Genomic DNA, 12,373 nt, shown 5'->3' with positions numbered 1-12,373 from the left:
CAACGAATCAATTCACGATCCCAGCAAACTGTAATTACGCGTCTAATTTAAAATCAATTACCTCATAAAACCAGAAAATTAGGCTATTCAAAGCTCAGCCTACGCGATCAAAGTCCAGCTCGAGTATCCGCTCCCCACGTGTGTTCTCCATACAGTCACCCCACCAAGCTCTCGAAGCATTTCATCGTCGGCATCCCTCCCACCACACAAGCGGCAGGACGAGCGTAAAACGTCCAAGTGCCGAAAATCGCGACAGCTGTGCGCGCAAAAGTGACATAACGTTACGCGCGCCATGCAGTCGTAAGATGAAAAACGGCGAAAAAAAGGCACCGCCGGAGTGAAAGAGACACATACGCGTATATAGGAGCGCGAGGACACTCACTCGCGCGCGGCGTATACACACACTCTAGTGCAGCGACAAAAAGAGAGAGGGGCGGTCTGCGGCGCGGAGAGGAGTCGATTCTCGAATCTCGATTGCACATACACTCGCTCGAGTCCGCTCGTGCACGTACACGGCCAGTCGCAGACACACGCACGAGTCGGCCGTAAGACTTCGGCACCTCCTTCGCCGCCTTCCTCAAACGAGCCTCGCACTCCGTGAGGTACACATCTCACTCTCGCTCGCTCGAATACTCGCTTGTGCACACACGCACGCACTCGCACACGACCGTAAGTCTGAATCTTCTTCTTTTCGCTTCTTCTTCTTCATTTCTTCACTTCTTCACTTCTTCACTTCTTCACTTCTTCTTCTTCTTCTTCTTCTTCTTCATCGGCTGTGCTACTATAATCTTCTCGGCTTTCTTCGGTGGTGAAGTGCGGCTAGGATTGTGGATAACCGAGGTGTCGATCCGGAGGTAATTGTTTTATGTAAGGTGTTTATGTGGGCAGTTTGTGTTGGGACTAGGTACGTACGCCGATTTTTTACGCGCGATAAAAGTTCTGTTTGCCGTAGCCGTGCATGAAAGTAAAGCGTCGACGCATAATGTCCGTCTCGCTGGGTTATATAAGGGTAATTTGATGTATCATTTGGCTTACGTATGATATCATTTGCTTTTCACTGACTTTGAAAGACGAATTGCTGCTTTTACTTACTTTCGTGCACCGGTGACTCGTGAGATTTTCATTCACACTGTGTGTCGGCGCTTCGATTCACTAAGTAAAACGTCTCAGTGGTTTAGAGAAGATTAACAACCCCCCCCCCGCCCTGAAAATAGCCGATATTGCGGTAACCGTTTACACAATCGTATCGATTTCCATTTCTGCTCAACATCATAGCCATCATTAACCCACTTGATCGACAGCAGCTCAATGACGAATTAAAAATTCGATAGCCGCGCTTCTTCAGTGTATAGCGCGCGGCGAAAGTGAAAGTGGCGCCAAATTCGAACGCATTTCTTTTTTCCAGGAGACACTCTTGGAGCCGCAAAGCATAACCAAGCAACGATAAAGACCTCCAGAAGGACCTGCCAAAGCAAAGATGAAGTTGACGCTGATAGTCTGTGCCCTACTGCTGGCCGTCGCGGCTGTGAGTTGCAGCCCGATCGAGAAGAGGGAAGCCGCGGCTGACGACCTCAGTCCTCTCAACGAAGTGAGTCTCTCTGAACAGATCAGTTTTTTTTTCTTACAACTTTTCTAGAGATAATTCTCTACCTAATTCATCGGTACGATAGCAAAGAGTTGAATTTCTCTTGGGTAACCAGCGCTTTTCAAAAAGTTTCGATTTCCGAGAGTGAGATGAAAGTCGACGCGAGTTGAGCGTTTCGAAGGTTACATGGCTGGGCAATTTATAAGAGCTGTACATACGGAGGAGGTTTGCTTTGGTTGAAAAGACACGTGTGTCATATTTTTTTGGGCTTCTCTGTATAAATTACATGTGAATTAAGGAGTTGTGTAAGACGGATTCACTTTCTTGGGTGAAGCTATTCGGAGATGTTCCGAGAATCTTCGGTGTATAATGGAGAAGGTACTGATTCTCGGTCTAATGGCGCTGTACCAATCATAATTTTGATGGTATACTTTCGAAAATCACAGTGGGTCGCCCTTTGAATGATCACGCACCCAAATCGCACATTTAACTACCAGCGTTTTTTTGAATAATTTATATCTAATGAAACCTCACGATCCGCCATAATCACAGTCCATACTCGCCGGTGTAGAGCCATAAAACTACATTAGGGTTTTTGCAGCCGGCGCAAAAACCGTTCGACAGCTCTTTAATACACGTACACACACAGTCCACATTCATATATCACGAATTACGTAACTCGACCCGCCATATAATTCAATAATTTGCAATCAACCTCACCGCGTCAAAATTTCAATATCCCCTTCCAGAATTGAACCCATAACCACCCATGATAATATTCGCCTCGAAAATCAGCACTCGCGCGCGGTCTCGGAGCGGAAGAGCCGTGCCCGCGATACCGCCACCACAATCCCAGTGAAAGTGGCTGCCAGTCTCGTGGTCCAGCACATGCGTGTACACGTACGTGCGCTTGAAATTTCCATCGCTGCGCACAGAGACACATACACACACACACATACACACCACGTGTGCTGCATGTGGGCCGTGCCGGAGGCGGTGGCTCGGAATTCGCGTTTCCTCTCTTTTTAGCCTCTTTAATCTCTCACTACTCGGCTTCTTTTCGGTGTCGCGCTATCGCGAGCTCTCGATCGAGGTTTTCGCTCGACGCGGCTTTCCTTGGATTCGAAGTGAACGTTTGCTATCGAGCTTGTTTATTGAGCGCGACGAGAATTTCATTTCCCGTGTGTTTGGTTATTAGTTTATCCACGATGACTTCGATTTTATCTGGCGGGAATTCGAAAAAAGCATTTGCATTGTTTAAATCGTAAACGAAGCACTGACCTGTCCGTTAGTCGTTTTTCATCTCCAACAGCATCTTATTGACACGCGTTGCGAAAGCTCCGGTGCCAGTCGGTCAGAAAGGCGAATCGATCGGATAATCTCCGAGATTTTCAAGGACGTTTTCGCGCGGTCCATGCAGGTAATTCATATGCGCGCTCTTTTTTGCCGTGAGGCTTTTTAATTAGTCGCCCCGTCTAGGCACAAAATAGCCGTCACTGCTGCCACACCTGACGCAACGAAACGCATAAGAGGCCGGTCGGCATCTTTCGCAATGTATACACACACACACGCACTTGCGCGCGTTTACGAATTCGCGCACCGATCGAGGATAAAAATAGGCGGGCTTTCCAGCCGCTGGTCACGCGAATATTACTACGATGCTATGTGCTCCACATTTTTTCCAATGATGTGTCGTGAGAAATGGGTTTTTCAGGCGAGAGGATTGCACTATGTCGATGACGAAAATTGCGTTTTGCTTGACTTTGAAATCAGGTCGGAGTAATGAGGCTTTAATTGCAGGTGGTGTCAAAAAGCTCGCATGAACCTTTAAAATGATTATTGTGCCGCCTGCAATTACGCGTGCGTGACTAGGTCTCTTTGGATGTTTTTACATGACTTTATGACTTCGCTAACATTGATCCATCGAAATCGGGGTTATGGGTATGATCAGTTGCATCCTGTCCCAAATATCAAGGAAGTCACCCGTATTTTTCCAGATTTCCACACCACTCGCAAAACCAGAAAATGATTAGACGAGATATTTTCGCAATCGCTTCTTTCGTTATCGTTGAATATTCAAATGAATCCAAGCTAAATTACCCGAAGAAGCTGCAGCCAGCAAATCAATATTTTAACGAGCGGCACATTTAGTTTCGCGCCTAGTTTCGAAAGTCCCCGCTTACTGCGTGCGAAAAAAATTGAAAATACGACCTTACCGAGGAAAGTGTCGTCTGCGAAATAAAAATCGCAGATGATTTTGCATCTCGAGTAAGTATGTTTTGCGAAGACGCGTGAAAATTTCAGTTCCGACAAGATTCACCTGTACCGACAACAACGACGACGACGGACACCGACTACAAGACTCGAGGAGAAAGACTTTACGTATTTCACCTGTTAACGAGGAAATTGCTTCCTCGTGTACGGCAACGTCTTTATGAGCTATATAGCTTTATAGCAGACGATTATAAATGCGCCGTAATTGTACCATAAGTATAAGATTCGAATGATTTAACAAGTGTGTGTGCGCACTTATGTATCATGCACTGCGGGCGTAACGACGAGACGGTAAAATTGTAAGGCTTTTTGGAAGTATGTTGGATTAACGATTGTTTATTCATTATTATTACTATTAATAGCATGTTGAAGGGGACGCATCAGAACGTCGTTAATGTTTCGTCAGGTTTATGTCTTTCAGAACGACGATGAGGAGAGGAGCGACAGAGACAAGAGGAAAATTGGAATCGTGAAGCTCGGCGTCTCCAATGGAATCATCAACTTCGTTTTCGGGGTAAATATTGCTTTTGATGTGTTTTCGTTAGTTTTAATTAGCTGCTGATTAACGCTTTGGTAAGGAAAGAAGGATATCGTACTTGGTAACGAGAGGAGAAAGTATTCTATTAGTCAAAGGCTGCTACAGAAATCGATAGCCGTTCGTGAATTCAGAAAAACATGATTCAATTTCCATAATTACGCAGGAGAGGGACGAGATTCAATTAAGTCAATATTGGGCCTGGCTAATTGGCCAAACGGTACTTTTACGATTTGAAAATGCAATGTGTCATCAATGCGTTACAATTTACTCGAGTGATTTCAACATAGTTCCATAAATCGATCAAGTAAACAGTTAAATTCTCTAATGAGACATACGGTAATTATTGTAACCGACACTCTATTTGTCAACGTTCCCAATATCTGAGAAAAGGCATTAGACTGTCTCGTCGCGGCAATCCCGCAATTGACGTAATCGTCAAGATAATATGTTACAATGAAAAGGCATCACCGCTGCTATGTTTAATGCCTCGTGTAACGGAAAAAATGTCCAAGGTTCGAGAGAAGCGGCTTTCTACCGGCGCAGCGCCTCACTGTTACGAATATTACGATATCCTTAAGTCCACGTATAGAAAATTGCATAATCCAAGTAGTTTACTTTTCCTCGCATTTGAAATAACTCGGAATAAATATTCATCTAGCGACGAGACTAGATTTTGAAATTGTAGCATCGCCGGGGATGGACGCGATAATTGCGTCTTGGAATACTTGCTTATCCGTGTATTGCTTATGCTATACTGCGAGGTTTTTTTTTTTGCTTATTGGGCAACTGTATGTGACACAGTAAACAATTCTATTCTGCAACTGCGCGAGCTGCACGAAATAAATATATGTAATAACTCGGTTGTGCTTAAATTATGTCAATCTTGCTCAACACTTATCTGATTTACGATGATAATACGAAGAAAATTATAAATATTCGATTTTTTCGATTTCACAACTGCCTGACGATGATTTATGAGAAACGGAAACTACAAAAAAAGATCATATCTAGAGTAGTATAGCCTTTGATGTAGAGCAGCGCTTACTTTTTATTCGAGGCTTACAAGGAAATCCTGGTCTCTAAAATTTTCCACGTCGACCGCTTCCGACAGATACTTAGTACGCTTCATTTAATCCATGCAAATAAAGAGTACCGAATCGGAACTAACTCGGGGAGTAGCGTAATTTAACCAACTAACAATAACCCGAGACTAACGCAACAATAAATAAAGCTGCCCGGTAACTTGCAGAAGCTGGACGCTTTTCTGGACGCCAAGACAAAGGCGCTGGCGGTGCTGGACGAGGGTAACAAGGCCAAAAACGCGGCTTTCGAGATCGACAACACCAAGTCGGCGACCAGCGAGTTCATCAACAAGTTCATCGCTCAGAAGATAAAGGCGACCACGGGTAGCGTAGGACCTCTGTTCAACGCCGGAACGACCTTCCTCTCCAGTGCCAAGCAGGGCATCGCCGGCGCCTTCGTCTCGAAATTCGCACCCCTTAGCTCGCTCGCCGGTGGTTTGGCTGGTGGTCTCTCCGGTGCTTCCGGTAAATACCCACTGTTTATTTTTGCTCTCTCTCGAAAATAGTAGTTTCAGTAGAATCAGTCCAATACGGTCAGGCAATTTTCGTTTGATCTAATTATCTCTGGCAAGTAGAAAAGATCGATTGCGATCAGCCAATTTTTTTGCATATTACTTTTTTCGTCCTAAACTAATGCCTTCAAAATTTTCCAAGGCGGCGGTGACGACGGCTCGAACGGCGGCGGCAGCAACAGCGGCAGCTTCCTAACCGGAATCCTCGGCAGCCTGAGCGGCGGCGGTGGTCTTGGCAGCCTTAGCGGTGGCCTCAGCGGCGGCAACAACGACGTCGACGACCACGTGGACGTGGACTTCCCGAGTGCGAACGCCGACGCTACCGCCAGCGCGGGCTTCGCCAACCTCGGCGGAGGGGTAGGAAAATACTGAGAGTCGATAATCGCTCTTCCTGGGATTTTGACGTAATCTTTTGGAACGACCCGTTGAAGCATTCACTAGAGCGCCTTCGACTTGCTCTTTGAAGAGATTTTTGCAGATGAGCCTCGCCCTGGGTGAGGTTAGCAATCTGTGAAAAATTCAAAGAGCGACGAAGACGGTGCTTTATTTTTTTGTTTTGTTGGAGAAAAGAGATTTTTGATGGAGTGTTGAATTAATTTTTAGATAAGCTAGTTTTAGGTTTCTGTACATGAGCTTGTATTTAAGATTTATGGAGTAGAGAGCGGGATTTCTAATTGGGTTATTCGGAAAAGTTATTTTGAATTTTGAGATTTTTACTTCCAGTACAAGCATGTATGTGCTTTCCGAAGTGAACGTAATCCGACATAAAAGTAGGGTACTTTTACGTAATCGAACGCTTTTACAATTATATTTTTCAATGTTACATAAACTGACAAAATACCGTATTCACAAACACATTTGAAAGTACTCGATTTGTTAAAAAATAGTTGAAAAATATTGTGTATACATTGGTGAAAGTGTTTCATTATATTTGAACTGGGATCTAAATAACTGAATAATTCAATCAGAAAAACGTGTAAAGTTTTTAAAAAGAAGTTTGAAATATTTTTTAAGAAATTATTTTTATACGTGTAAAGTCAGATAAACTCCTTCAAATCGCAGTAATAACGAGGATAATAATAATGTCCACACCTTGAAAATTGTTCGATTAAAATGCTTCAACGGGTTATGGAAGTGCTGTAAACACTACCAACAAAAGTGAAAATTAAAACAAACGCACACCGAACATCCGCACAATAAGATGATACCAGTACGTAATCTACCTTAACTCTTGCGGCGTTGGATAAAACCGCCGTCAAGCACGAAATTCCAGATTCCTATAAAAGTAGTTTTCCTCTTTCCATAAACCCGTGTATAAAATTCCACATTTTAATTTGTTGATTTTTGGGAATTTCAAAGTAGAAAGTTGTTGTCCTCCACACTGTTGTTTGTGTATTGTTTTAAGTAGAAATACCCCGTATGCAAATATAGATGTTGCATGAAACTCGATTTAACAGGTATGGATTTTATTGTCGAGGTATGTAAAAGCATTGTTGATGATTGTCGAAGAGAAGTGTGACAGATAACTCGGAACTTGCCGGAAGAATCCCGATGCTGACGTTGACTTACTTTCCCCTATAGATTAACTGCCCCATCTTGAAATCAAATTTTTATTAATAATTTCTAACAATAATGATGTGTGATTGAAAGAATGTATTATTAATCAATGACGTATTTGACTTTAGATTATAGCTTTGCCATTGCTTTCATTTTATATATTTTATGGCGATGTCAATTAAATAAGGAAAAAGTATCACGTTAAGACCCAATTTCATTCACAAGGACACGCCATTCAAGGCTGCGCCAACTATCGACTTTCGTAATAAAAAGCAATAAGAAAAAGTCAAATTCGTCTGATAGTATCGTATTGTATAATAAAAACAAAAATCAAGTAGTAACCGACGTTGCATGCCAGACGCACCAGCACGAGAAACAAAAACTGAATAATACTAACTATCAACAAGTCTCAAAGTCGGCTTTGTTATGCATTGTAAATTAGTACGAATACACGCCACCGAATCCTCAACGGTACTACGCCTACGGCTGATGATCCTGAAGTTCGAAGTGTGATTGTTTCGGACGACTGCGACCACTACCAAGACGACTACGAGATGCGGCGAGGGATTAATGCTCAAGATGTGACCTTGAACGACCTTGAGGGGACTCTAGCGAGAGAGGAAAACACACAGGGTGTGTGATTGGCCATTGTATGTGAAAATCTAAAAGGGGAACGGATAATCAAAAGATTTCTGCGTCTTGTGGCCATATCCCATGGACATTGATCTATAATTATATTATTATTATTTTTATTATTACTGTGTTTTGCCCAGTGGAAATCAACGAAGTGACTAGCATTAACGAACGACGTTATTCTGTACGTTCATTTGACACATATATAGTGTATTATGTATATGTAATTGTGTTACGCGCGCAGTGCACTTTTTTTTATAAATGTTATGTTAATGTACAATTGTTAGGAGAGAAACGTTTGAATTATAAGTGGACATAATGGCTGTAAATAGTTTGAGGCACATGTTCAAGATGTACATTCATATGAATAGAAGATTACGTTGATTTACGTAAAAATGCGGAACTAACGAGTCTTTAGTGAGTCGTGTATTCAAAACGTTCATCGATTTATAAAGGAAATTGCATAAAAGCCCATAAGCTGTTATTGTTTAATTGCTTTCTAATGGAACTGCTGATTTTCACTTTAACCCCTTGTACATCGTACCAAGGTACGGTTTACAATGGGTTGTAGCTATCTGCTGTCATAAAGATAAGAAGATTATTTTATTGAAGACTCGTTAGTTCCAAGTTTTTCCAAATCATACTGCCTTGCGATTGTAAATAACGCACTTGTAATGCTCACCAAGGCACAAACGTTGTCAAATAAAGCGATTGTCACTATCTATCGTAACTGGTTTTTAGTCTTGCATTAATTTTACACCATGTACCGTTACTTCTCTCGTTCTTCTCACAATCCAAGTACTTCACGATGCACCGCACACATCTAGCGTTAAATCAAATTTTATCCTTATCTGCATTATTTAGCAAAAATTTGCGTACACAATATCGATGAAGTTTCGATACGTGCTGTGCTCGTCTGACCTCAGCATGGATGTTTCTACTTGACCGAACTCCGTTTGGCACTTGCGCGGCAGCGTTGGGATAATTCTGATAGCGAAGCGTTATAATAGAGTTACCGGAGGGAAGATTCTTGCCATTCTTGCATTTAATTTTAGATTATTTGTTATATTTCTGTAAGGTTTATTATATTATATATTTACTTTTTTATGTGTTGTTGCATTAAAGAAATGATCGTGATATGAATTTTGAATTTTATTTGAATCCTTTGCTCGCAAACTCATCACCATCGCACAATTTCAAACTTATCAAATTATCATTAAAGTGATATCCATGAATTGATTCCCATGCTGAAGATGAATGAGGAAATCGAACTTTTTGAAAAGCCACGAGAACCTAAACAATGAGAACGATAATATAGCATAATCTATAAATATATAAACATTTTTTGTAAATATTTGAATAACTTGTATATAGTTTTAATCAACACTAACACAAATAATATTTTTATCCAGATTTTTATAGATCTTTAGAAAATCTTTCTAAATAATTTATTAACTAATATTTTCTCTAAACGATCTATCTGGAATGTGATGTTGAATAACATTAAAAATAATTTATTATGACAAAACAATAGCAAAGCTAAGTAATACTTTTTATTCACGCAGAAGAAAACGAAAATTCGCACAACAACGGAGGATATTCCCGAATTCGACAGAAATAAGGTGTCGCTGGATATTCCACCGCAAGTTTTTGGTGGAGGATTTACTATAATCACAAATATTAGTAAAGTCATTAGCAGTTTGATCATGGTAAAAATCTTTCATTTTCATATTGCTCCATCCTAGTATAGTTCTACATTGCAAGCAGTAAACTTTGAGTACAAATGAAATTCCATTCGTGAACGTAACATAAGTCACCTAATATTTTTACTTAAAAAAATATATATATTTCGGGCATTAACAATGTGTCATTACCAATTTGTTCCATTTACAAGCCTATTGATTTCGATACGTGATCCGAGGATCGAGACTTTATTTATATCATTAACTCGTGCGCGCGTGTACGTGGGAATGCAATATGACGCGATCGAACCCGTTTCCCTTCACTTGGAATTATTGCAAAACTCGGAAATACAAAAATGTTTACGCGCCACCTATCTTCGCTAACCAGAACCAAACTCTCGATTATCTGCATAGTAAAAGAAAAAGTTAATATAATTTTTTATTACACATAATTTATTGAAAACGATTTAATGATTGATGAAAAGTTCATCAACTATCAAGAAACTAATGTCTAGTGTGTATAAGTACATTGGCCTCGCGCGAAGCAACGTAAGAAAGTGAACGTCTATCCTTGCTTAGAATTAATGCGTGGTCCGTGTTTATTTTTTAAACGGCGATTTGTTTTTATAGCCTCAATCGCATCGCATTGATCTGATTTTCCTTGCATGTCTGCAAACAGAAAAATATAAATTTCACCGGCAATCAGCATTCAACGTCGAGAACCAGTAAACAATCGCGTATTTTTCAATTCTTTTTCTATTCACTATAGTGAAAAAAAAATGTAGTGTTAAGTTGATAAAGTTAAAAAAAAAAACATTTTTTGCATGTATGGTTTATTCACAAAATCATCTTTACTTTTCAGAATTCAGCAAAAAGAACGCAGAGTATATTGGAAGTCTTCAAACCTCTTTTCCGTGGCAAGTTTGCCATCAAAGGTCTTCCGTCTGACAACCCCAACTAACATTCAGGACATCGAAGATTGACAAAATCGATAAGCATGCGCTACACAACATCGAAACGAATCGCCAATCGCAAAACGCCGAGGGCAGCAACACAAATGAACGTCTTAGTCCAGTTTCTCTGCGTTGGTCAATTTACAGCTAGATACGATTGAATTTCTGATAATAGCCTTCTGTCCTGCGGCGTTTTTCGTGCGAAAGTTTCACTTTCAAAATGAATCGATTGAAGCAAAATTAAATTGGTTTGAAGGGCTTTGGTAGATTTTTACAGAAATTTATTGTATAAATAACTCTGTCGTGTATTTAATTCATAAATTAAGTCTAGGATACGCGCACTTTTCAAACCTAAGAATATATTTATTAAGTAGATTATTAAAATTAATAATTAATTCAATTTTCGGATTTCAATTCAATTTTGGTTTGCAACCTTGCATCATTATATGGATACAATTTATTCTATTTATCTCATGCGTAATTGTAAGAACGAATGGATTCGAGCAGATTTTGCAATTGAATACTTTTGTTATTCGTAAGCTGATTACTGCATGCAATCGAAAAAAAAGTTAAAATATCAAAGATAATAATTTTATAGTATAATGGAAATAAGTGCGGTTTGCGCAAGGTAAATAATTCCAAACCTTTTTTTGCACTTTTTGATGAAGCACAAGGATTTTAAATAACTCTACATTACACTTGCGTTCATTATAATTTTATTTTGTTATTTCTGAGTTATAGTAGAGTAACTTCATGGTCTATTATTATAAAAAAGACGATAATTTTATAGTAATAATTAATATATTTTTTTATTTGAATTATGACATTCAAATTGTGCGCCTCACTATGACTGTGCCAAAATAGGATATACTTGCCATGTTTTAGTTCTCAAGTAAATTGATTGAGAACAATTGCATACATATAAATAGAACAAAAATGTAAGTGGTGCTGGTAATCATTTACTGGTGTTGGTCACAAAGCACGAAACGTCTTGTTGAGCTTCGAAATTATAAGATAAAAGATTTCGATGTCACGCGCATCTATTGTTTGAGTAATAGTGTTGTAAAGTTTTAAGAATATTTGAATTCACAATACCAAAACATTTTTGTTATAGATATCGTAAGCATAATATAGGCTAATGTATTTAACGATATTTGTGACTTGTTGTTTGTATACGCTTACTCTGTTTGTTCATGTTTTATATTAATTTCTATATAATTTTGTATAAAAAGATTGTAATAATAATTTCGAATATCTCGTAAAATAAAAGAGCATCTTGGTATAACGATGCAGCCCACTGGACTTTCTCCCACGCGACAATAACGCCTTCTCTTACGCCCGCGCAGAACAAGAGAGAAGAAAGAAGAGCCTCGTCGTCGTTGCAATTTATAGGCGGCCAATCTCGCTCGATCTGTCGAACATCAATTACAAAGGGTACGACAGTAGACTTCTCCAGATTTCTCTGCGGTCGACTTGAAAATAAGAAGCCGCTGCTGCATCGCGGATACAATGGACAGGTAAATCAATAACTTCGCGCTCGAGCTTCCGAGTTGAGCG

General features: G+C 40.0%; 1 protein-coding gene across 1 annotated transcript; it reads left to right on the top strand.

Moving 5' to 3' along the window:
- The first annotated feature begins 529 nt into the window (after positions 1-529).
- On the top strand, positions 530-12,102 carry LOC100680396 (putative lysozyme-like protein). The gene is made up of 7 exons (XM_031926352.1): positions 530-669; positions 1,406-1,588; positions 4,266-4,373; positions 5,647-5,944; positions 6,134-6,357; positions 9,747-9,890; positions 10,726-12,102. The coding sequence occupies exons 2-7, from the start codon at positions 1,478-1,480 to the stop codon at positions 10,822-10,824; spliced, it is 984 nt and encodes a 327-aa protein (XP_031782212.1). The 5' UTR covers positions 530-669; positions 1,406-1,477; the 3' UTR covers positions 10,825-12,102.
- The last annotated feature ends 271 nt before the right edge of the window (positions 12,103-12,373 follow it).

Source organism: Nasonia vitripennis, chromosome 3 (genome assembly GCF_009193385.2).
Source record: "Nasonia vitripennis strain AsymCx chromosome 3, Nvit_psr_1.1, whole genome shotgun sequence".
NCBI lineage: Eukaryota > Metazoa > Arthropoda > Insecta > Hymenoptera > Pteromalidae > Nasonia > Nasonia vitripennis.
The sequence above is the reverse complement of the archived record's forward strand: the minus strand, read 5'-3'. Positions and strand labels throughout refer to the sequence as shown.

Bases quoted from the DNA above. Each gene is read 5' to 3' on its own strand.
- LOC100680396 (XM_031926352.1), top strand. From the start codon at position 1,478: ATGAAGTTGACGCTGATAGTCTGTGCCCTACTGCTGGCCGTCGCGGCT. The intron at 1,589-4,265 runs GTGAGTCTCTCT...ATGTTTCGTCAG, and splicing joins ACCTCAGTCCTCTCAACGAA to GTTTATGTCTTTCAGAACGA. The intron at 9,891-10,725 runs GTAAAAATCTTT...TTTACTTTTCAG, and splicing joins TCATTAGCAGTTTGATCATG to AATTCAGCAAAAAGAACGCA.